General features: G+C 36.1%; 1 protein-coding gene and 1 pseudogene across 2 annotated transcripts; both read right to left on the reverse strand.

The window, feature by feature from the left end:
- Window positions 1-1307: 1307 nt before the first annotated feature.
- On the reverse strand, window positions 1308-26554 carry LOC135688755 (trifunctional enzyme subunit alpha, mitochondrial). Its single transcript, XM_065205731.2, has 26 exons — window positions 26396-26554; window positions 25781-25828; window positions 24321-24391; window positions 23225-23266; window positions 22758-22849; window positions 18280-18310; window positions 17904-17951; window positions 17403-17462; window positions 16860-16979; window positions 16309-16411; window positions 14593-14662; window positions 14079-14137; window positions 13304-13545; window positions 12519-12703; window positions 11775-12003; window positions 10822-10851; window positions 10030-10117; window positions 8385-8437; window positions 7652-7720; window positions 7165-7245; window positions 6730-6788; window positions 5713-5768; window positions 4864-4919; window positions 3863-3918; window positions 2750-2840; window positions 1308-1712 (listed from the first exon to the last, which is right to left on the reverse strand). Exons 1-26 carry the CDS (start codon window positions 26457-26459, stop codon window positions 1506-1508), a joined length of 2310 nt encoding a protein of 769 aa, XP_065061803.2. The 5' UTR covers window positions 26460-26554; the 3' UTR covers window positions 1308-1505.
- Window positions 18317-22745, reverse strand: LOC148959565 (uncharacterized; annotated as a pseudogene). Its single transcript, XR_016144041.1, has 3 exons — window positions 21898-22745; window positions 20663-21184; window positions 18317-20445 (listed from the first exon to the last, which is right to left on the reverse strand). The product of XR_016144041.1 is annotated as an uncharacterized LOC148959565 (transcript).
- Window positions 26555-26828: the final 274 nt, after the last annotated feature.

Below are 26828 nucleotides of genomic sequence, written 5' to 3' on the forward strand. Positions count from 1 at the left end.
CATAAAGCCTAGAGGAACAGACCAAAAAAGTTGGTTTATGGATGAACTCGAAGAAATGCAATACTATAGTGACTCTTGGTCAACCGCAAATGAAAATAAGAATTTTAGACGACATCTGTGAAGTTAAAAAGTTTATATACCTTGGAAGTTGCATTTCGAGTGATGGTTCCATCTCTGAAGAGATAGGTAGGGAAAACAAACGCAGCATTTGGAAAGCTCCAAAATATATTAAAGAACAATAATCTGACCATAGTCATGATCTGACAAGTAAAACGAGATTCAGTATGTCCCATACCTTAGTGTTATCAGTTCTTCTGTATGGGAGCGAGACATGGAGTCTCAAAGCAGCTGATATAAAGCGATTGAATGCATTCCATATGAAATATATTACACGCATGTTAAAAAATTTCATATCTGGACAGAATTTCAAATGAAGAACTTAAGAAAAGCTCTGGAGAAGATTGCGTCATGTTGGTGAAGCTTAAAGCAAGAAGAGAATCTTATAGGGGTATATCTCGAGGATGCACGAGAAGCGATACACTAAGAAACCTACACAATGTGCAACGCAAGGGGAAAGGAAAAGAGGAAGGCCGGGGCAAACCTGGAAAAGAACTATTGAAAAACAACTCGGAGTTGCAAATGTCACACGGAATGAAGGATGGGAAATGGCGAATGATCGAGAAGAGTTCCGGAAGCTGATGGCTCAAGGCACTATTGGTGTGGGAGGATCTAAGGTCTAAGGCCTAAGGATATCATGTACAGTATAATCCGGTTATAACGTACTTTAAGGGACCAGTGTATTAAGTATGTTATATCCGAAGTACGTTGTAACGAGGGTAAGTAAAAATTGACTAAAACCAAGCACATCTTTTGCCGGGACCAAGCACACCAGTAGTTTATATCCGAAAGTACGTAATAACCAAGTATATTATAACGGGATTCTACTGTACATCATGTCTTACCACAAACGTGCAAATATATAAAGAATCAGACAACTTTACGAAACTTTTGTTTGTAAGATACTGGTGTTTTCTTATCTCTCGTCAAAATGTAACAATCAGAAGGTATTTCCAGAAGCAGTTAAGGGCAAGTAGTTCGAAAGTTAATTTCCACATTTACACATGCCCCTCAGTCATTAATACCTTGTAATATATTAGCATGTAATGGTTTGGCAGTCTCTCGCATTATAGTCATCAATCGCTTTTTTTTGCTAAGATATATTGAAAATGAACAATTGATGTTAAGTTGTTACGTTGACATTTCCAATCACAGGCTGTGTAAGAAAACGAAGCAATGAGAGCAAAAAATTAACAAAATCCACACAAATAGATAAAGAACAACATCACATCGAAATACATAGAAGACTTTGAGGTCAATGAATGTCTGGTGAATAGTGTGGAGTCAAAACAATTCCTTAATTTATTACAACATTCAATGTTGGCATCGATGTATCTGTGTGTCCACAGATGGGTACAAAGTACATATATTTTCAGGGTGAAGTGTATTTACTTGGCGTGGAACCTTTTGCTACTGTCCTTTGCGTGTTCCATAAGTAGCTGCGAAGGCGTAAATTGTGCCTCTCCTACAGTTTTTGCGAATTCCTCCATTTTTGCGACGAGTTTGCCAGCACCGAAAGAGTCAACGAATCTGAATGGGCCTCCGTGGAATGGCGGGAAACCAAGACCGAACACAGCACCGATATCACCGTCGACCTGTAGCAAAACAGTCATAATAATGATCATGTGTTACCATTGAGACCGATACAGTGTTTATATCATCATTGCTTTGCGCTGGTTTTCAAATAACTGACAATTTTAAAAGGTTTTTTCATAAAATCATAAGGATGAAAGGGCGCCGTGCCACTTTAGCCTACCGAAGTAACCAATGAGAAGCCTTTCAGCGACCAGTTACACATACTTTTTTACTGGGGGAGGGGGGGGAAGGGGTAACTACGCCTAGTTTTGGATGGGGACGTGTAATTTTGGCTAAAAATTTGAGCCCACAATTCAGCAAATGTCTTAAAAAATGTGGCCGATAATTCCGCAAACATAACGAAACTACACCCATAATTTCGCAAGGCAATAAATATTTTTCAAGATGCAACAAAATAATCAAACAAATTTTAGAATATTTTCCCATGTGTATAAAAATATATGAAGCAGGTATCCCATCATCATCATCATCAAAATCATCATCAAGATTTCATTTAACGTCACCAGCCAACAGTCAACTCACTCAGAGAAGTGTTTTGCATAAGCCAAGGAGGCAACTGAATTTATTTGTTCAGCTTTATTAGCTGGTAAACTATTCCATATTGGCACAACAGAATGAAAGAACAAAGGCTTGACAATGTCAACGCGAGCGGATTTCAATGCAATTTTCTTAGAGTGAGTGTTTCGTAAAGAAATATTTCGTAGAAGTATTTCTTTCAAAGTAGACGAATTATTTGAAGGCCACTTAATTGGTAAAAATTTTGGAGACATATTTTAATTTGAGTTCTAATGTATTAAGTTAAAATGCTTCAGCATAGCATCGACGCCGGGTCCATTCTGAAGACTTGGGTCATTGCTGCTAAATCGTGGTTCATAAATGACACCTCCTCCATAGACAGCTTCAAACAACTTTATCTTTGAAACTTGAAGTCTTTGTTTCTATATTACAGCAACATCCTCCTTACATAAATTTGGCTCCTCTGGTATTTAGGAGTCACTAAGACATTAAAATCAATAAAAAAGATTTAAATTCTTACGGGACTTTTAAGAATTCCATCTTCTAGGCACATGACTGCCTCGTTTACGAATCTAGAAACCAGCCTCAATTGTAAATCGCCGACGTCATGACTAAAAAGAGAAAATTGATGTGTCAAGATGAATGGAATTGTAGATGGATATTGGAAAACGTTTGTGTGTCCCCAAAGAAGCTTTACATGGTCCATTCATTAACACGATCTCGAACACTTAAAAATAATAGACTTTTTGGCCTGGTAAATTCTGAATAATCTTAATAGATTGATTCTTTACATCGCAATTCATTGGTTTCAAAATCTGTAAGTTCATGTAAAATTGCAATCTCTGTATTTGAAGAAGAAAGGAGGAAGGGGGGGAGGAATGGGAAGGGGATAGGGAGAGAAAGGGAAAGATAGAAGTGGGAGAGGAAAGAGAAAAAAGAAAGGAGAGGAAGGAATGAAAAAGAGCAGAGGGTATTGATAGGGGAAGTGGGATGGGGACAGGAGAGTACTCGATAAAACCTGTGCCAGAAAGTTGGTATACAGATGGGTCTACACTATAAATCACCATAATGATTACAAACAGCAAAAATCTGCTTTTCGTTTAAACAAATCTCTAAAGGATCTTTGTGATTTGAAACTCCTGAAAAATTTAAAATTATCTGTAGTAGAATCACATTACACGTCAGCGCATGCTTTTCTATTTTATGTAGCATGTAGAAGTTTTCAATGTGGTGTTGGTTTCTCTGCAATAATTAATTTTTTATAAAACAATATTTTAAATTCCACCCTATCCTGTGCCACTTCTCCAAACACAAAAAGTTCTAGACGCCGCACCCTCCCCGCCACCAGAGTAGAATAAACCGATATTGAAACGTGCTGAAAGAATTCCTAATTAAATTGAACTGTAGATTCAACAAATATAAAACAATTTCAATTATTTCAAATGCTTATTTAGAAAGAGGAAATTTCGCCCAATTGCAATGGGTAGTCTAAAAGTGTCCGTGGCTTACCAAAAATAGATATTGATCCTGTATCTTACAAAATCTTGTATCTTCTGATCTTGTAAGCTCAAACAGTAATAATTATATTCTCAATTGCATTGCTGTAAGTGGGCGATAATGAAAGGGAACATACCTTCCGGATTTTGGTACTGAATACTGTTTCAAAATTTCTAAAGCTTCAGGGTTAATCTGCAAAAGAACGATAATGCGGTGAACAGAAGCATTATAAAGAAAGATAAGGAATTTTACAATAAACTGAGCTTGGCAGGCTCACAATGGTAAAAGATACGTTTCTGTGTCTCCTTGGTGCAGCTGGCTTACAAGGTCAAGTTGTATGAGAAACAAGGCAGATACCAGATGCAAAAGCTTTGTTTCGGTGTCTCTTTGGTTCAGTTGGCACAGATGCGGGGGGAACAAGGCAGATACAAGATATGAAAGCTTTGTTCAGGTGTCTCCTTGGTTCAGCTGGCTTGAACGGTTAAGATGTATGGGAAACGAGGCAGATAACAGATATGAAAGCTATGTTTCGGTTTCTCTTTGCTTCAGTTGGCACAGATGTATGGGGAACAAAGCAGATACCAGATATGAAAGCCTTGCGAAACTCTGAGGCTACTTAAATATTTCTTCTCATTCTTTTTGCTCCACCTCTCTTTTGCTTACTTTTCACTTCATTTTAACTATCACCCGAGGTTAAGTTCGCAAGTCTTCGCATTTACTTGGATCCGCTCCCTCTTCACGTTTATTCGTAAACAATTGTTTCTGATGCTGCTTTGCTAAAACGGCCCAATATGACCCTCTGCTGTTAGGGGTTTTCAAAATGATTTGTTCCCGTTATTCACACTATACATTTGTGAGGCAGTTTGATCCACTTTCAGTTGGCTCCTTTTTCTAAGTTCGCATTCAAATAAACAAGCGTCGCTTTGAGAATAAAAATTCAGAACGTTTATTTATTCTTAGTGATGCGGTCTGTCAATATTTCTATAAATGTTTGATAAAAATCAACAAGTTTTGAATGTAAAGAGACTTTTAAGGAGAGACTTTTCTTTGGCGTAATGACGTCATTCCGCTTTTCAGTCTGATAATTGTTACCTTAAAATCATCAAAATCGACACAAATAATTCTATAGTTACAAACCTCTCTTTTTCCTTTCTTGTCCGCGTACATATAGAAGCCTTTGCCAGATTTACGTCCTGTAATTTAGAAATAACAAGGTTTGAAAAATATAACGGATCACGAATGCTTTTCTGCTCTTAAAATCCTTGCAACCTTCCTGAAAAGTGTTTGGACAAGCCTTTTTCCAATGGAAGATATTGCGGAGATTATGTGCGAAATAAAACTCAAATTTCAAATCTTGCAAGAAACAGGTGAAAGAATAAGTTAAATAAATAAGGGTGAAACTTGAAACTGAGAAATAAGGGCGCCACTGAGAAATAAAAAAGAGGAAAAGCAGTGAAACGGAGTTGAAAACAGCGATGTATTTTATGTAGACTGATCAAAAACATTTATTTACAGAAAGTTGCTGGCTTGTTCTTGCTTGCTACATGATATAAATAAAGAGCTAGGGTTAATCTGTACACATGATAGCCGAAAGGTTTTTTATATACATCATAAGGTTTAATCAAAACAGGAGAAAAAAGTGTCGGAATCATGAAGATAAAACATTCTTTGCAGTTTTGACAAAAATTTGAACAAATTACTCAGAAATGCCTATTCGCTTCATACCAGTGTGACAGGCCGCCACAAATAATTGGATATGAGGTATGGCTTGAAGCGGTTTGCCATTTGTTACGGGTCTTAGTTGTGCTTTGGTGTTTACACCACAATTGGATAAACGTTTGTTTCAACATTTCAAGAGGAATCATTTCAAAAGACAGTAAATTGGTTTAAAAATTTCCTGTCAAAGAACATATTAGCACATGGTTTGGGCACCCTATGTTGTCAATAACTGACAGGTTGTTTAAAACCAATCAAAGATCGGTTTACCTAAGAATCCTTTTTCAACCATTGATTTCAATACTCCAACATCACCACCACCGCATCTGGAAGAGGAAAGAATACGTTAGTAAGAATAACGGCTAAAAAGATCTTATATCAGTGCAGATAATGACCAGAAATGTTCAGAACATTGTAAGGTACAATATTTTCAGTGGAAAAACGTCAAAGGCAAACTTTTAATCAGCAGAATCAAGGTTCTCTAATTCAGCCTCAGTAATTAGCTTTTGAATATTAACTCTCAGAATTGTCCGAGTTTTTGGCCTAAACTTTCGCAGTGAGGTGTCTATGTAAGCGCTAGACATGTCTTTTTCTTGCAATTTGTTTGTCACCTCTTCAACTGCGTCTATGATGTTCTTTTCAACGACGTCGACTTTCCTATTCTTCGGACAAGGCTTTTCAGGTTGGTCTAACTGAGTCAAAGGTATAGATTAAACAATATTTTTCTATACTCAGAAGCTGTTTGGGCACTTGTCGTTTATGGAATATTATTCAATAGAGCTTTTCGTTCTTCGCGGACTTGGCCTCAAACAAGTTTGTTTTTCATCATTCCACATCTTTCTAGCTGGATGTTTGCAAGGATTACATGAACCGACTTGTCAGAGAAATTTAACGATAATCAAAATCTGACGTATAGAACAGGGTGATTCTACGTCTCTCTCTGTCCTGCCATCCTATTTCATACAGTAGCATGCACGGCTCTGACAATACGGCATCAGGCACTCCATGACGTAAAGAATACATAACCTTTTATCATCATTATTATCATCAACTACATACTCGTATTCTGTGAGAAATTAAAATTGATATGAATTTAAAACATGGCAGACAGGTTAACAGTAATTTTCTCTCAAACAATGTGAGGGCAAACTGTTAGACCTTGACTAATTTCTAGAACTACTGAATAATATGGCCAAATCTGGCTAGGTAAATAAGTGTTTTTCAGCTTTTAATATATGCAAATGTCAGCTATAAATGAAACATGTATAGATTGGATATTTACTATACCTTGGGCCTAAAGCTTTAAAGAGATCTTCAGCAACATGACATGCTACATCAACACCAACCTTAGAGAAAATAGATAATTGATTTTAGCTACAGAATCAGCAATTCTAGCTAAAAATTGACTGGAAAATCTACGGTAATTTACAAGTTTGCTGCGTGTCCGCCATTTTTGCCAATTCATAATGGCGACGAAAATATGCGCTTTGGTGTTTTGAAATATGAAATAGAGCAAAGGCTCTAACTCAGATTTTCGGTTTAGAAACGTCTTGCAATACCCACCAAAATGTGCATAGCTCTGTTTATAAGACATCGAGCATTTTATACTATACAGACAAACACTTGACTTTAAGATGTCTTTAGGATCATGTCTTCCAATGAACAGAAGTCTTTTGTTTACCGCCTGGCAGTATCTGCAGTGAATACAGATGTAATACTAACCTCATCGACAAGAGTAGCAACACCAACTGGGAAACCATACGCTTTTGAGTATTTGTCGATTTGTTGCGGTGAGATACCTTCCTGCGGAGGAGAATAAAGAATACCATGTGTCAAAAATGTTCTAAAACGATATTAGGAGATGGATGACTTTTCTGCTGATTAAAGACCTTATCACTAAATGTCTACATATGGTGGAACAGTCATAATACCGCCGAAAAGTAAAAAGTACATGTAAATAGCGATTAACTGGTGTTGGAGCTCAGTAGCCAAATCGCAGAAACAAAATATATTGTTGTTCGGATATCAATCCTCAGAAAACTTTTACTATAAGAGACACATTTGCCAGCTCAAGGGAACCTGAGGGCTACATGCTACAAGGTTTGGCTATTTCTTTATGACATGGAGAATGACTCTGAATACGCATAACTCATAGACTGAGAAAAAGCAAATTAGACTGCATAGATAGACAACAGAATAGACTACAAACCTGCATTAATCTTATAACTTCTGCTAAAGTTGGTTCTAAAATTCGAGTAGTGTAGAATCCAGGACCATCCTGTGGAAGGTAAGAAACATTTTAGAATTGGGGCAAGAAGAGTGAAAATTACATCGCTTTTAAACAAAGGTCTTTAGTTTGTCAAGGAGGTAACTAAAATCTTTGGACATAACTTTTGAGAGAAACACATAATAATATGCCGCGCAGCATGCATACATCCATATTTACCCCCCCCCCCCCCCTCCCCCCTCCTGATTCAAAGCTGGTGTAAATCTACTTAAATTAGCCTATGAACATTGAACTGGGGGGAGGGGTTGCAAAATCTCAACACCATCTGTTCGGGTTTTTTCGTAAAGGTTTTCGGGAGAGGGGCGACAGTCTCAGTTCGTCAGAGTAGGCTGATTTTCAACAGATCAAAAAATCTAAAACTCATATTTTGTCAAAAATTAGGCCATATAGTCTACAAAGTTTTACAAAGCCCTACAAAATTTTTGCTCCCTTTCTTTTAACATGATACAGATAACTTAGATTAAAGCAAAATTGGTAAGAGTTCAAAACAGCTGATAAGGACGTAAAAAGTAGGTAAAGAATTTACGTTTTTAGAAATCGTTTGCTCGACTTGTTGATTTTTATGTGTATTGATAATTCCACCTTGTTAAAATATGCATTGTAAGACAGGTTGGATTTAAGCAAAATTATCTCGTATGGACAGACAACTGCTTACCTTGACGACAATTACTGTTTTTCCTTGTTGGAGGCCAACTTGAACTGCAGAGGCTGAATAATATAAAATTGAAATGATGAAGAAACAAAAACTCAAAGGTAAATATATTCGAAAATGTTTTAAAAATGATCAAAATTTAAAACAATTTAAGGCAATCGACAGACAGGGAAAGACAGGGATTGTGAGTTCACTCACCGGCTTAAGCCACTTTTTTCTGCAGCCTGCGTGCAGACTTTTCTGTCGATTGCCTCAAAGGCTTTAAAAACTACCCTCGTAAAAATGGTTCTCTCAGTTCTAAAACCCCCACTTTTAAGAGATTCCATTACAAGAAATTGTTTACAGAAAATATACACGGCTGTTGATATTCAAGAGACGTGGATAACAAGAAACATAAAAGCACACACGGCTTCAAAGCCCTTGCCTGATTGTAAATATAAGCATACAGCTATCATAAAAAACACACGAGTCTACGACAGGAAAACCCTGTAAGCGGGGAGACTCTTAGATATTTCTGGCCTAAAGAACGAACTAAATTTAAAAACACTATAGAACAATCTTAGGATCTAGATAATTTCATATTGGAAAGAATAAAATTTAAGCAATAAACAAGATTACAACTTATGCAAGCAATAAAATATATATCTCGTTGTCTTTTATCGAGGACACTGACACTGTTGAGAGGGCTATAAGAAAATATCGACCTCATCCGAGCATTCAAAGAACAAGAGATAATCTTAGTGGGGCCAATGAATTCGACTTTCAAACGACATCTGTCATGAAGGTTGAAAAACAAATTAGAAAATTAAAGCCAAAAAGGCCACTCCGCATGGAAGATCATAAGGCCACTCCGCATAGAAGATTAATAAACATAACTTGTATCAATAAAAAAATCTTTGTAGAAAGAAATTCAATTATATTTTGATAACTTGTAGCTTCATCCTAATATTTCTGAATCTTGTATCATAAACATTTATATAAATTGATAATAACTAACTACATTTTTTCTTTATTATTGCTTTATCATATCATTAATCATTGTCATAAGAGAAAAAAGATATTAAGCCCCGTAAGTTGGTGCAAAATATTAGCTTTACATTGATAGTGGGGCCATCTAAATTGATCCTAGAATGGTACAAGAAACCGAGGAAGACCAAAACGTCGCCGGATAGATGACATCAAGACCTGTATTGGGTTATCATCTTGGGGGTCAATAAATGCCATTGTCATGGGCAGAAAACGATGGCAAAATTTGTGTTAAAATGTATCGTATTCTATACAAAACGGAGAAAACGAAATACAATGATAATAGTATAATACATTTAACTTATTTTAAATTCCTATTCTACGTTATCTCGTTGTCTTCTCGTCGCCATTTTGTTTTGTTCCAGCTAATATTAGTTCCTGCCTCATTTTGTTTTGTTCCAGCTATTACTACTACAAGTTCTGCCTCAACACTGACTCTAATACAAGGCTTTCACAGAACGACCCTGTTCTTCACACGAAAAAAGAGTGAACAATCCCGTCTATAAGATATCAAGCTCTATGCAACAGGCCAGTGGACAGAAATCTCAATTATCTTTTATCATATATTACTGCCGATGATCTTCGAAAGCTGATACGATAATAACGGAAATATGTATGTTACCTGCAGTGTCCTTTGATGTTTGATCTGTGGTGATAATTTCTAACAAGGGCATTTTATCGACTGGTGAGAAGTAATGCATTCCAATAACCTACAAGATACAACCAAGGGTGGAAACGAATCAAAGAAAGCTCTGTTGTGTAATGCTTTGTTGACATTTTGTGTTGTAAGATGAAGGAGGTAATGAACTAAACATGCGACTGTATAAGTAAAGCGGCCTTTGCAAGACAACAAGCACTAGCTGATGATGACGTCAATTAGGGTAACGAATTCCAAAACAGCGTCCCTTAAGGCTGATTTCCACTAGGCGAATTCTTTCGCGCGAATCAAATTTTTGCCAATGTGAGCATGCGTGGTGTCATGTTCTCAGATTTCGCAGCGAAAAAAATCGATTTGCAGAAAGTAGATCACGGTCCTACTCTATCGCTACGAAAATTTATTCGATTCGCGCGAAAGAATTCGCCTAGTGGAAATCGGCCTTTACATCTCTGAAAATCTAACTCGAGCCCTTACTTCCATTGCAAAATAAATTTAGTTTTCTTAAAAACAAAATTAAAAAAGAAACCAAATGAACAAAATTAAAACAATCTCTGCCAAGAATTTCTAACAAAGAAAAATATGCACTAATGAAAATAAAAGAAAATCAAAATTTACTTCAGTCAAACTTAAATCATTAAAATTTAGAAGAAAAAAATACGAAAGAAGAAAATTTCTGGAAGAAGACTGACATCTCAGTAATAAATATTCTGAAAAATTGCTTAACTTATGAAATACTTAACAATGTGAAAATCTCACTTTTTCTGGGCGTTTGCTAGCCTTGGCAATCTATGGAAAAAGATGAAAAGAATTGCAGATCAGAAACACAATATTTGAATTGATAGGATAAAAAATCAAGCTATGAATACTTGTTTACATGCTCTTCCTTGATTATTGCACGAATTAAAGTTTGAGACGTGATGCTAAAATTTCCAGAGATAAGGGGGGGGGGGAGAATTTTAAAAAGATTAAAGAACCTGGTGAAGAGCAATTAGGGGCGTGTGACAAAAAAGTATATTTATATCAAAAGAAAGGACCTAAGCACTGCTAGATGAAAAGGCCTCATAGTCAAAATTCGAGAAAAATTTTTATTCTTCGTGAGGAAAATTTCCTTTAACTCTGAAAATCCTCTTTAAAAAACTAAGAAAATAAAAGCGGTGGTTCTTGAATTCTTTGCTGTTAATGTCTTCCCTCGCAGACTTCTACAAGCTATAACCATGCTTTTGTCACAGTGTCTTTAAATCCGGATATTTGTTGTAATGTGAGATAACTATGAAATGGAAGTGTTGAGGCGCAGAAGTTGTGTAAGATAAAATTAACGACAGGTAAGATGAATTCATATCTGCGGTGTACAATTGTATCTGTAGGAGTGCGCTTACACAGGGAACCACCGGGCCACCAAACTTTACTGGAATTGTTCACCCCTGTGGCCAGAGTTCCCTTGGAGCTTGAGAGCACAGGTCATATGTGGCAGACCACAGAAAGAGCTGGTGGCCCCCCACCGTTGGAGATTATCTTTTTACTGGAATTTTCCGCACCTGCATATACAAAATATTGGGACCTTTGCCTTTAAATACTATACTTTAAGTAAAGAGTACGCCTTAAAAAAGTTTTCCAAATAAAAGTAGAATTTTTCTAGGACCGCTTCGTTAGGTAAAGCTTCGTGTATACTAGATTCTTATGAACAAGTTTGAGATTAGAACAGAACCTACCTGTGAGATGGGCAATGCTGAAGTGTTTGATGCGAATATGCAGTGGTCGGGTATAACGCTTTCGATTTCCTTTAAAACTCTGTGCTTTATATTCAGATCCTCAAAGACCGCTTCAATAACCATATCTACGTTCTGAAAATTTGCATAATCCAATTGTCCCTCCAATTTGGCCAGCATTCTGTCACGCTCGTAACTTGTCATGGCTCTTTTCTTTACGCGTTTATTTAGACTAAAAACGAGAAAAGAGGCACATTAGAGGATAGGAATTGTTGATGCTTCCGTAGCAATCATTCTAACTTCTAGCCTAATAAATACGATTACTTGATCTATATACCAATCTATACAAGTCAATGGCAATGACAAATCAAATTCCAGGTATTCTACTGAATAATAAATATGGAAAAAGGAATTTCAATCGGCCCGTTGATCGTTATAGATAGTGCAGAAAGGATTAATTTTTCAACTATCAAACCTTTTATTTTTAGTGGATATTACCCAGGAAATCAGAGTCATTCACAGGATAATTAAAAAAGCCCGAATAAATGAGCGTTATAAATTCAAGTAAATAAAAGTTTAAGTAAAGACTCTCCTAAAAAAGGCGAAAAAAAACAAGAAAGGTCAAATAAAAAAGAATCATGCATATATATAAAAATATCTAAAAAGACAGACAGCGTCAGAGAGAAAAGTGAAATTATAGGCAATCCTGCATTTAGGTGCTAAAAAGAAGAAACCTGCTTGACTCACTTGTTAAAGATTTGATCTTGTCCTCTGGCCAACCCTTTAAGGGCGTTGTCTTTCAAAATCACGTGATGGCCGCCCTTCTGCAAACTGACTTCTGCGATGCCAGCTCCCATCAAACCAGCACCGAGGACGGCTATGTTCTTAGCATCTTTTTGTGGTTTTCCAAAATGATTCTTCTTGCATTCAGTCTATAAGGAAATTGAAAAATTACATCCATAAAGTACCTAGTCAATTATAATATGATTCCTCGAAAAATGGCCAGTTGTAGAAAGATAATACGAACACATTTTCACAGAATCAAGTTGAAATGAAACGTCTAAATTGCTTAGCATTTTGGGTTTTTAATTGTTTTCCGCAACATGAACCATCACTTGCTGAAACGATCGAGTCCTGGGAATAGGGTGGTGCCCAGTCCTTTTCCCGTCAGCCCCTGCGTTGACAGGTTTTTTGATAAATCGCTACGGCACATTACATCGCAATTAGTTGCTTAGAGAAGTTGCTTAGGGAATGAAAATTTATAAACCTCACAAGTTAGATTTCTTCGTGCACCGTATAAGATATACTTGAAACCTGCGCGACAGGTCTCCACAGTCTCACTCAAACGAAAAGTAGCTTTATGATCAATTTCGTTATGCGGACCACAACGCAAATCATTTTGAGAGAGCTTATACACAGAGAGAGGAAAAATTACTAGAAAGAAGCATCTTGAGACATTTCGAATTGTTTTTAAGCAACATTACTAAGATTAACACATAAGCCATTTAATAAAGAGCGATGTAATTTCTTACCTGTCCGAAGAAAATTCCCATGAGAGCCTTCGCCTCGGACGAAGCTACAAGCTCTCCAAAGCCAGCAGCCTCGGCTTCATAACCAGGTTTTAAGCCCTTTTCGCAGCCAGTTTTTGTGACGTCAATAATTTTGAGTGGTGCTGGGTAGAGCCCACCAGTTTTTTTCATCACAGTCTCTTTTGCCTTTTTGAAGACAAAGTCTCTGACCATAGTTACATTTGATGTCAAATTGTGGGTCAAACCTGAAATTACACAGGTGTCACTTAGTCAACGAATGGTATGACAGGTGTCAATCAATCAATGGAAGCTGTGTACTAAATATTAACATCAAGGAAGAAGACAAATGCAGTTCTAATTGACAGCTGTCAATCAATATCAAGTAAATGTCAAACAAAAAACTCAGAGAAAATTGACAGGTATCAATCAATATGGAAGGGTCCGAAACAACAATTTACCTAAACAGAAATGAAAATCTTTGCTACCTTTGTTTTTCAGTGAATATTTTAATTGGACGATAGTAACTGAATAACAATTGTTAATTAGCTGTTAATTAGCAGAGATTAGGAAAGCTTAAATGAACTTGTTTGCATAGATCGATAATTGTAAAGACCAGTAGGTTTACAGGTTTAACAATAAACATCCAAGCTATCTCCTCATTTAGTAATGATTTCGAGTTTCTGCCACCAGGTTCTATGCTATCTCAAAAATCAAACCTATCTTATCTAATTAAGAGTTGTACTACAGAACAAGTTGCTTTGAAGGCAATTGACCAAACCTTTCATGTCCATCCATGACTTCGTTCTGTCGACTTTTATCGCTCCACTTGCTAAGCCTCTAAAGAAAAGAACATTTCATAGGATACCAAGTCAATAGCAATAATAGCACTCTGGATTCTGTGTTTAGGAACGAGTGTTTTCTTAGAAATTAAGGATCCTTGTAGTTTATCGAGCCGTAGCACAATTGAATAAGGGATTCTTCTAATGTTCAGGGAGAGGGGCAGTAAGGAAGGAAATTATTGGGAAACGTCGAACTCTTGGCAAAGTTAATACCAAACGGTTGGTACAATTCCTCAGTGACTAACAAGTTTGACCATATACAAACACTCTATTAAAAGGAATTTTATTTGCTTCTTTTCTATTTTCAAAATTGAAAATTACAATATAATTTGGCTTCCGTATATTTTTGGGCAGTTGCATCTATTAAAAAGCGAGAAAACGAGAGTGATTGAACGCCAAATCAACGGCTACGGAAATTCGCTAACCATAGTAAGATAGCCATATAATACTTACTTTGCTGTTGATACGGCCGCTTTTTCCAGATAGTCTAATGAATTCTGCTCCGATGATCCAACTCCAACGCCTGTTACAACAAAAACACGTGGTATTATATTACATATCCTTTAAAAAAATCGAAAGGCGAACAATAACTTTACAGAGGACTTTACAGGACAGCAAAAAGTATCAAAACCTGGAAACTTGGTTCGCAGTGATCTAAACAAGGGGTAAAACAGTGCTTGAAAAAAGATTTTTCTTCCTGGCATCAAAAGAATAAATTTAAGATTTCCCGCGAAGCTTTGACAAAGTTTCCAGCCACTGAAAGTGATATTTTAAGTTGCTTGATTTGTTTAAACATTCGTCCGAAAAAAAACTGTTATACTGAAAAAGAACCAATTGTTGGTCCTCGATTTTTTATCACAGCTATTCGAACAGCAATCATTTTGATTATACTGTATTAGATGATCAAGGAGAACGTGAATAAAGTACAATGCTCATAGTTTGTTTCCAAGGTAAATGTTTATCTGAAAATCTCTAATAACGTTAATCAAAATTCATATCAGTACTAGCAAACTATATACTATCGAAGTATTGATGTATCCTACATCTTGCTATGGGTCTCATGTTTGCTGCCCATTTTATCATCAAAACTAATTGTTCATACAACATGTAAGAATACTTTTCATTTTTCAATTGTTGGAATTAATGTCTTCAAAAAATTAAGGCCAGTAGGAAAGTGTGTATTATAATGGACACATGCACACAGGCATATCAACCTTCAACATAACTGACGTAACAAGATTGGCTGTCTTTGCGTGTTTTCGATAAAGGTGGCTAATGCTTTATAATGGCTAATGTAAAAAGTGAAATGAAATTTGTTTTGGCTTGCTAGAATTAACCTAGTCGCTGAAATTTATCCCCGAATTGTCGGAAATTTGGTAAAACAGACGCTAATAATCCCAAATGATTGTATTTTGAAAGCTAATCCTCGTTTTTTATAAGTGGCGCAGAACAAAAATTGTACAGTATGTATGCATATCACAATAAAACACTGTTCCGTAGAAAGAGAGTAACATGAATTCCATGTCTCTATTAAAATCAAGCAATGAAGATTTCACGTTAAAAATTTCCTGGCAAACAGCAACAATTTCCTGCAATAAATTTGTGCTAAAAATTTCCTGGCAGCGGCGTTGCCGGGCATTTTCCAGCCCTGGGCTAAAATGTCCTGGAAACTTTAAGTCATTTTCAGAAATTTCAAGTTTCTTAAGTCGAATAAGCAGTACGTTTAAGTATTTCAAAGGAAAACTGTTCTCTGTTGTGATCGATTTTATTATCACTGGAGAAAAATTTATGCTTGGTTGACATCGAGGAAGAACAAGCAGATTCTGGCAATCAGAAACAACGATGAGATGATTGATAATTTGAAGCAATATTTTCATCTCACAGAAAATTCTTCTCTCATTAGATAGAAGGACCGTGGGTGTAAAGATTTTTAACAATTTTTTGCAGCTATGGACCTAATACCAATAAATCCTCTTGGACCTAATACAATGGACCTAACACAATGGACCTAATACCATGGATCTAATACTGTGGTCCTAATACTTGCGGAATAGAACTAAAGCTATTGTATCATTGTTTCTGCTAAAGACAATTCTAAAGATAATGCTCAAGACAGTGTTCAAGACAGTTCTAAATACATTTGCTCCTGCAGTTCAATTGCATACGTACCGATTTGTTTCACAAGCTGGTCAACCAGTCCCATCCTTTTTGCCTTGCTTGCCTTTATGTTTTTGCCAGTAAGCATCATATCAAGTGAATCAGGTAAGCCAACCTAGAATACAGAATCTTCGTAAAAAACGGTGTCATTGTTTTCAAACTTCGTACAACATAAGTTAGGCCCTTCCTACAACATGTGTCTGAAAAAGATCCTTATTAACACTAGACAGGTACCATTTACCAAAGGTTCTTGGCTCAACTCGCTGCTATTAATTACATTTCTGAAGAATTGCTAAGAATTAAATTACTGAAAAAGGAGACAGCCTGTGCAAACATTGGAAAATGCAAGAAAAAGCCCCACTTCACAACTACACATACAACTTCAACAGCCCCAAAATTAGATCGTTGATTTACTCATTAGATTTTTCGACTCTTTGACATACACACTACAAAATTGAAGATTGCATAATTAAGCTTCAACTATGGAATCTGTCACCCAAAGACTTTTTCTCTTAGGAATCTAAAGCTTGAATGACGAGCGAAAGTCATCAAAAAGAATTTACCAATTTCGGGAGCCTCTGAGTTCCTCCAGCGCCTGGTAACAAACCAAGAAGTACTTCTGGTTGTCCAAGATTTGTCTTTGGGCTGTCCAATGCAATTCTGTAGTGACAGGCCAATGCGAGCTGTAGGGAAAACGTTACTATTGAGCCTATGTGGAGTTGCACTTAAAACGGTTTTTTGTACGTGGATAGGGTGCAATATTTGGTGAAAATCTCACACAATATTTTTTGCATATGTTTCTGTAGCTGTCTCAAGAGAGGTCTTTAGTTTTTCATTTTCATTTTCTTTTTTTCATTTGCTTAAAGTAGGTTCAAGAAAAAGCTGAAATACAGCTAACTGATGCCTTCTAAAACAAAAACAAACAAAATATTGTTATCATTTTAGAAAGTTGATAATAAATAATAACTTGACTTCATCAATTAGCTACAAAAACACAGACAATGCCGTAGTGCCGTAGAGCTTTGCCGTACTGCTGTCAAAGGCTGATGATAAAGCCTTGAATGGGTTTTCTATTATTCCTTCATTGATAATTCTATAAAACATACCTCACATCCACCACCTAAACAAGAGCCACTGATAGCCGCTATAACTGGCTTCTTGCTGTCCTGAAAGTGAGAAAAGAACTTAATTCCTTTCAAACCTAACTGTTTTTCACAAAGAAAGATACTTAAGGGCTACAGATCCTGGCAAAATAAGTTGGCAATATTAATGCTGACACAATACGGTGAACAATTAGGCTTCTGGTGCTGCAAAATGTAAAAATTGCACGGAAAAGCAAAAGCATGTCATACTAAAGTATCTTTATTCCCAAAGTATGAATTTCGGATGATGTCCAAACGTTCTGCATACCTTTGGACATAATCCGACACTTATACTGACGATTGTCGAACGAAAAGTACTTTGTTATAGTATGACATGTTTCCGTTTCCGTTGCTATTTTCAAAAAATAAGATGTGTGCGTTAGAATCAAGAAAATATATTAGTTTAGTAATATTCAAAATAAAATACAAAGCAACAACTAATGCATTTAAAAATGTCCTGATTACCTCGACCGCTTGGAAAACTTGCTGACCATTTTTTGAAATTTCCGTTGCCTAGAAAATATCAACAGCTGAAATAACGAGCAAATATATTGATAGTAAAACCTCTAAAAAAAGCATAGGTAAAAATTTATTCAAAAGGAGTCAGAGCATCCTTTGAGGATTCGTGTTTAAGTGTTTACTTACTTATAAATTTAGCTAGAGAAAAGCTCTTATATCTAAGGAAACTGTGATTGAATTTTAATATGACGTAGGAAATTCTCAGTTTATATAGTGAATCAAGGATGACCTTTTGCATATAACCATAAATCTCAGAGCAATATAAAGCAATAGGAAAATGATCAAAACCAGAAACCAGATAGACAATAAAGTTTCTGCTTACCTTTTCAATTGTGTCTGCAGCATTCAACATGCTAAAAACAATTAAATAAATGTGTTTTGACATTATAAAGATTTATCATCTATACATGAAATATTATACAGATTCAAAGATAAAAAAAACACAAAAGGCTAACTAGAACTAAAAAGAAAAACAAAGTTCAAATCGGTTATTGAGGTAACAAACGATGGCGTGGAAATAAAATATATTTAACAAGTAAAGCAAATGATAGAAGAGCAGATGATTTATCTTATTTTTCAGCGGATAAGTCGACTCTAAATTTTTGGTTGAAAATACCCGACCATTTGCAATATCTCGCTTTTAAGTGGACCCGCAAAACTTGCTATCATTAACTGTGAATGGTCTTGGGTCACGTCGCCGTGATTGAGTATACTTCGATACAAAGTAAAATACTTTTATTTGCGCATACTTGCACAAAAAAGCTGCCACTCATAGAATCCTTTAGTCCCTCCAAGTGAATATTTCCAAAGATAAAAGAATTTAATTCACCAAGTCTTTTCGACAAGCGCTGAAACTGCTTTGTTGTCTAATCGGCCTAAATTTTCGACGTCGCCCTGATTGAGTATATGGTTTTGCACCTTCGCAGTGGTCAAAATAGAGGTGTACGCAGTAAGAATAGTGTCGTGTTTCAGTGGAAACGTTGTAATTGTCCCGTGAACCATCAAAAAAATTGCGTATATTTGCATAATTTAAAAAAAACGGAAAATGTGAAAATCCAGAAGAAAGAAAGCAATAAACTACAATTTTTGAGTTTTTATAATCAATTAAAAACTTGAAACTTGGACGTAATGCTTGGCAATATACTAAAACAAGTTAAAGATTAAGCTCAAAATGCTTCGTTAAAATTATGCTGATAAAATGTTAAAACAGTCTAAGAATTTAAACAAGCTACCAAAAAACAGTCACGTTCACACAGCTCGACAAGCTGTATGCTCCATACCACCTGAGTGTCACAAAGTGCCACTACATTCCTACCGATGACCGTACGTAGTAAAACTATTAATCCTAGTTGAGCTTGTTTGATATTTTCTCTTGTTGGTGGTTTTGGAGTTGCTATGAATGTGAAATTGTGAGATAATATTTGTATAAATATCCTAGCTTTAGGAAAGTTTTTTGTTGGCTTTCTGCATTTTAGCTAAGAAAACGATTAGTCGAATATTTGAACTTTCAATCGAGTAGACTGAAAAACGTTTATAATTTATTCGCCTTTAACGCAAGCCCAATCCATTTTCTGTGTGTCGTCCATATTGAAGTAATTCAAGTTAGTGCAACTAACATGACACCAATTGCGACACGATTCACATTCAACCCAGTCCTCTTCGTCATCATCTGAATGGCCACATTCGCGCGACACGATTCCTTGTTCAGGTTATATTTTTCACTGCCTGTTTCTTGCCTTTTCTTTTTTTTATCTTTTGCCTTTTAAACCGATATTCTCCATCTCCTTCATCTATTTCTTTTCCTCTGTTTTATTTCTGTTCGCTTCCTTGACCAACTAGTTTCTTCTTTTCTCGGCATCTTGTGCTTCGAGGACTTTAATGCAATTGTCTTCTACGTCATACGATTCCTCCAATCTATTTTCAAGCAATTTCAATCTTGTACCAACGACTCGATGGCGATCATTTTTGTCCTCCTTGATTGGTGTCTAGGTGTATGGTCCGTTAACTGACGTATCAAAGGTCTGCGTGGTTGATGGCGTGCTATCAATATTGTTTTTGCTCTTTAATGTTCTTGCTGGTGCTGGTACAATTGTCTGGCCAAATGCCGGAACATTTGAAAGCTGCTTTGATAACATCTGGCCGTGCAGATCGGCCGAAAGTTCGTACAGAAACATGGGGAAATGTGCCTTTCAAGACTACTAAGCTAGGGATTGGCTGTTGCAAATTGCGTACACGCTTTCTTCCATTCATTTTTTGATACGTTGAAATACCTGCGATCAGCTGGCTGTAGCATGTGCGATGTATGCAGTGGTAAATGCCACTCTCTTTGCAAAATAGACTGGTTTGATAACTTATATGGGAGATGTGCCCATCTATCAACAGTAGAACTGGTCGTGTTGGTGGAATTTGTTCAACAAAGTGGCTGGCGATCCATCCATAGAAATTTTGGGTTTCCATCTAGCCGTTCTCAGAAAAACCGATGAAATATCTTTTAGGGAAGCCTCAGCAGTAGAGAGTATTCAGGAATTTGCCGGGAGAATATCTAGCTGGTGGTATTAAAAATCCACTGGCAGAAATGCACTTTAATGATGTAGTTGAGGTTTTTGTAGAGCCTGTAGGATAGAAGGCCCTTTTCATTATTTTTGCAACACGGACTCTTCTGTCTGAAGTGGACTGGAGAGGAAAACTGGATTTATCACAATTAAAGATTTGGTCTTGAGATGAAACTTTTTTCTACTAAAAAGGCCTCGAAACTGTCAAACCAGGCGCAAACGTTTTCTTTTGAACACGCAGTGGCCCTCGAAAGATCTAGTGCTTTGATTCGAAGCATGTTGAGGCCCGGGTGTCTTCTTAAAAAGCCGTACCACCATGTTTTACCTGATCTAATTAGTTGAAAAACTTTAATTTCTCACGGCTGCATCCAGAACTTGCTTCACAGCATCACAAACCCTTCATGTGTCTTTCTAAAACCACGTCGTCCACATTCTTTTACCCAGTCGGCAATTGCATTCTCTTCAACATCCGTCAAAACCGTATGCTTTCCGTGTTCGGGCATCAAGTTACGATTATTTCATATTCTTCTTAATGTTTTAAAGGTATTTGTTCATCTTTGCTTGCCTTTAAAATGGATGATCCGTTTCCAATTTCGTTTAATGCCTCTCATTGCATTTTCACTGTACTTTAGGCACTTTCCTACAATTTTTTCGGGTTTCTCCCTGGCATAATTCCTACAATTTTAGAAAACATCTTAGCTTGGTAAACAAGCAGGAGGATCCACAATTATTCCTTTAAATCATTAAACACATCCGTCTTACTGAGACAAAACTGAGAAATATGAGTGTTTCAATTTCTTATACACGGGCTCCGACACAGGTTGAAAAGTGGGGGGGGGGGGTGCGAGGGAAATTTAACACCCATTACAAAAGGTTTTGCAGAAAAAAGTGGGGCCTCCTTTCGTCGGGGGTCCTGTTATAGCTTCGCCTTATGATTGCACATTTTAATTTTTGTAATTTTCTCTAAAAAATTTCCAAAGTTCTACTGAAAGTGGGACGTGGGAGCCCCGTCCCCTTGTTTTTCCCTGCTCTTTCCCACCTTTTCCCCTCCCTTCTTCCCTTTTTCTCTTCTTCACTTTTTCTTGCCACTGCCCCTATTCTGCTTTTAAAGATAAATGAAAGCTTCTCATTTAATATCATTACGAAAAGCCAATATCACATATTTTCATAATGTATGCAAAATATGCGATACAAATCTTAGGGTTCTCAATCAGGGGCAATGGTGAAAAGAATATGAGACTTGGCGATTTATATAAAGTACTTCATTCTCAACTGAAAGAGTGTGCTGAAAGTCAACTTTTTTGCAGCGGAGGAAGTTTTTTACATTAAAAAAATGCTACCAAGTAAGACAGTACGGAAAATGTTAAACAAAAATGGCGTATACATACTTTGTCAGCCGAGGTGAGTCTTTTTTAATGAAAATATTTTGCTCTTCATTTGTACCATTCGGAAAATAATTTGTTCATGTTGAGAAAATGCCGTAAGAAGACGATTTCGCGCTCTTTTGGTCGCAGCTTCGTCACAATTTCCTTATTATTTCGCGATTATTTATTCTACATAAAGGGTAAATTTCAGGGTATACTCGATCAAGGCGACTTGACCCTATATCTAATTAAGGAAATTTATGAATAAATTCAATTTTTGCTGCCCCAAGTTTAAAATCATTCTTTTCTTTTGTGGTATAACTGGCAAAAATCATGATACTCAAGAGAGAAGAAATTTTGATTTTAAAACCACAGATAACACACCCCCATCAAAGTTGTTTGAACTGAAATCTTTTTCTCAAACAGAAATCTTTTTCTCAAACAGAAATCTTAATACCATTCTGTTCTATACACCAAAAGAGTGTTAAACTCTGCCTTCATAGCCTGTGCTCCAGTCCACAAATGCTGCCACATTGATAAATAAAAATATCCTGTCCACACTTTGCGCCAGGATCTGGTGGTAATTTATGCAGCCCCATCAAAATTATGCAATTAGCTGAAATTGCCAACCTTGTAAAACTTTAAGCTCTTCATGCACCATTTTATCTATGTCCTGTTTAGTTTCAGTGAATATTTTTTCGCAGATTACTCATGCAAAATTTCAATGGTTTCATTGCATAAATTATTTTTATAAACTAGACCCAGCCCTCTGTCTGGACAGAATACCTATCAATATTGCACAGTCCATAAATGTGACACCATGTTTTGAAAATGTTGGAAGAGAAACTTTTTCCAAAAATATCACTTGTGAGAAAAGCATGTACCTTATATCAGCACCAGCAATGAAGCATCCTGGCTTTGAGGAAATAAGCACAATGCTCCCAACATCTTTGTTTCCAGAAACTTCTTGGAAGACCTAAAAAAGTTATGATGAATAGAAATTTTTACTTTTCAAATTATTTATCAATAAATTATCAACTATGAGCATATGGGTTGCCAAATATTTTATGCCACGCCCAGTAAATGAACCAAGCCACAAACTCACAATGTCTTTAGATGATCTCTTGTGGCTAAAACTCATACCATTTATAGGGTGATGGGCCACTTATGTAGGGCAAGGTTTAAGATAAGTCTGTGATGCTGTTTTAGGCATTACATCATTGCTAAAAAACTAGTACATTTGCATTTCATTGTGAACAGCAAACCTAAACAGACAATAATACAGGATTTCAGTGATCAGTTAGTTTGATTTAACAGACTCAAATGGCAGATAAAAGTTCTTTGGACTTACATCAACAAATTCTCGTGTCAAGGCCTCGGACAATACATTGACCTGTGAAAATTTTGAAAAGTAATTTCAAAGGTTGAACAGAAATTCAAAAGGAATGGAAACTGTAAGCCTGGTCTTACACAGCATGCTTATAAATGACGAGGCTTTATTTGAGATGGTCTGACATAATCCTCTGGTGTTAAAAACATTGGATGGTTAGATGGAAAACTGGGTTTTAAGGTTAACAATTTATTCAGTTTCTCTATCTCATTTTTGTGACTGGCTTCCATATCAATAATCTTATTCTAAAAATCTTTATTTTCTAATTTCCTTTCATAGCTGGGTTTCATCAACAAGGCCTCAAAAATTGTAAACCAAGTTCATATTTGATTCTAGGCTTTGAACTTGACTTCTGGTATTGATGATTTTGCAATCAAAATGATCCTCATTAGAGTCTAGTAATTTGTTGTTTTTCCAGTTGAAGACAAGGTTTTACAAGTCTTGACTCTGGGAACAATGGTTTGCATGTTAATTTGTTTTGGTTTCCGATAGAAAGATGACAATTGATTGCTCAATTTATCTGTTAAAAGAGTTTCTACCATGAACAACAAAATAAATAACATACAAAAGGAAAAGCACGCCACTTTAAAGTAACTATCACTCCCAGATGAGAATGCACAGCATGAAAGCATCAAATGATGTCATAAGGTAACTTGGCTATTGAAAAGCACAAATTTTGTGAGAAATCCTAAAAGAGCTAAGGTTATTGGGGTTACACAGATTAGAGCCTGACAGGGTGCTAACTAAATCTTAAGCCTCTCTTGACTTCCCCCGCTTGGCCAGTCCTGACTATGAATTAACCTCAGAGTATCAGACTGTGGCACCAGAGAAACAAGAAACTGAAAATATAAGAAATATATATATTTAGTAGAAAGTGTGGGAAAATAACCGACCCAAGTGAGGCTGGAACTCACAACTCTGGACTTTGTACGTCAAGTGCTCTACCGCTGAGGTATCGGGTCGTGCTTTCAAACCAACACCCAAGACCAAGTCATTCACCCGCACTCTCTACTAATAATCTTTCAAAATCCTGTTGCCTTTAAATATATATATATACCTTTGAATTGGGTGTATCAAATCTGATGACGGCAACATTGTCTTGAATATCGTAATTTACAAGTTGTCTTCCTAAAAAGAAAGAAACTTAACTGTCAATACTCGATAATCATTAAATTTTAAGACATCATCAGTACAATTATTATGAAAAGATATGTTATGTTGAATATCACTCAGCATATTTGTTCATTGAATAAAAAACAATAACCTATTGAAACATAACATATTTGGTATAAGATATGCAAAAAAGGTTAGGTGAACATTTTTGATTGATATACATCTAATTTTATTCTATTTTTGATGCATATCAACAAGTTGATACTCATGTTATATTTTCATATGACACCTTTATCTGTTGATTTTTCTGACGCTTGTTTCAACTTGAATTTGGAACAAAATACATATATATGGTAAATGATAAGGAAAAGTGAAAACCGTAGTATACTAAATAACTTTTGATTGGTTAGCAAACACTGATTGGTCAAAAGCAAGGAACCAAACAAACAAGGCATTCTTCCTCTTATGTGAATAAAGAAAAAGGCCACGATAGCAGTCTGCCCGACAAACTCCAAAGAGTTCTTGCAGCGAAAAATTTATGAAAATGTAGCAAATAAGAAACACCATATTAAGATGAGAATGAACAACAATATATATATACGTAAATTAGTAAAGGCTACACATAAATTGTTCCTCCTCTTGCCTTACTCTGAGCTTGGACATGTTTTGATGATTTGTGGCACCTGCTTTTCGGAGGGTTAAAGGCATAGTCTATGAGACAGCCAATGTTTCTACATTATTTTAGTGCTACACACAATTCTTAAAAAACATAACCTATGCCTACAACATGTACCATTATCAATTTTTAGAAGAATCGTGTAGTCATGTTATGATCAGAGTTGAAAAAGGTTAATGACCTTCCTTCAAATCATTGGGTTATACTTCAAATTTAAAAGCTTAATGATCAAGCTTCAATGATTAATTTGATCAAGATGTTCTTTTTTTGATCAAATTAATCATTGAAGCTTGATCATTAAGCTTTTAAATTTGAAGTACAACCCAATGATTATCATGCAATTGACATGATTTTTTATGATTCAAGGTATTATTAGAGAATTATTTCCTACACTTTGAAGAATAGGGACAAAATATAAAAATCCTCATTTTTGATCTAAACCTCCATCCAAACCAGGTTTGTATTCTTGTAAGGTTTTTGTGACTCTTGTATCCTCTGGTTCTCTGGTTCTCTGGTTATGGTAGCTAATTACCTCCTCCCCTTTCCCATACATCCCTCTCTAATGGTGCTGCTGTGGCATTTGGGTCATTACATAATACTTAATACTCTGAACAGTACCAAATGAAAAGTGCTCTAATTTAGTATTCTGTGGTTCAGATTTATGGCTTTTTCAAAGTTATCAGTACAAGAGGCTCATTAAATTTAACATTTTAGCTTCAAATGTGTACCTGTTGCTTGTGTTGCTAGGAGCCTTTGGGTTACCTGAGAAGATAAACCTAGAAAGGAAAGCAAAACATATGCCTTACAAGTTAATCAACAAAAATCTAATTTGGATAGTAAAACAGAACATTTAAGGGTCATCAAAAAACTACATATGATTAGATTCTAAAGCTGTCCTTCCAAACTTCATATTTGCTACTCTAAAATGCATGCAAATTTTAGAAATCAATTTTTGCCAGTTTCATTTACAATTTATTAAAATTCAATCAAATTTGTTCAAGTCCAACAAATGATCACACAAACACACACATGCTCCAACAAAATCACTAAAAATGATAACATACTGGGAATAAATTAGGGTTGAGTAACAAGTTTATTACAATAACAAATTTCATCCTAATATTATGGTAGTAAAAAACGACCAATCAAACCTTCATCTGCCAGCGCTTTCTTAAACGCACGAGCTTTTCATTACTAAAAGAACCTACAACTACTCACTTCGCCTTGAGTTCATCAAACAACACCAACAAGAACAACGGAACCATTTGAAAGTCCTTGACCACGTGAAATGGGTGGGAGTCCGGCAAGGAAGAATTAAGGCAAAGTAACTTAAAACTACATACCGCAAAGAGGTTTAACATGGCCAATTAACCTGGATGCAATTGACCTGGCCTGTGATGATAACATGGTTGCTTTTCGGCCAGCCACTTACACTTTTAAAGACGCAAATTCGTGGCAGCAGGCGAACTCAAAACTGTCCAAAGGAAAAAGGCCGAAGTCCAAGCATGCCTCAGTTTCGATGACAAACAGCCTCCTTTTGCTGGTGCCAATGTTTTGAAACACTTCGGTTTGATTTGAGAGCTCTTTTGCTTTAAAATGAGATGCGACAGCTGATTTCCACCTTGCCGAGCCTGATCTGTATCATAATTTGACGCTACATTAGCAATCAGTTTTAAATGTTACATTATTACAATGACGTCAGATTTTATGTTGCCTAGCAACAAGCCGCAAGTTTTGAAATGATGTTAGTCACGTGGGAGAAATGAAAGTTGCATT

The sequence above is a fragment of the Rhopilema esculentum genome, chromosome 9 (assembly GCF_057945365.1).
Source record: "Rhopilema esculentum isolate cy_ngs chromosome 9, ASM5794536v1, whole genome shotgun sequence".
Lineage (NCBI taxonomy): Eukaryota > Metazoa > Cnidaria > Scyphozoa > Rhizostomeae > Rhizostomatidae > Rhopilema > Rhopilema esculentum.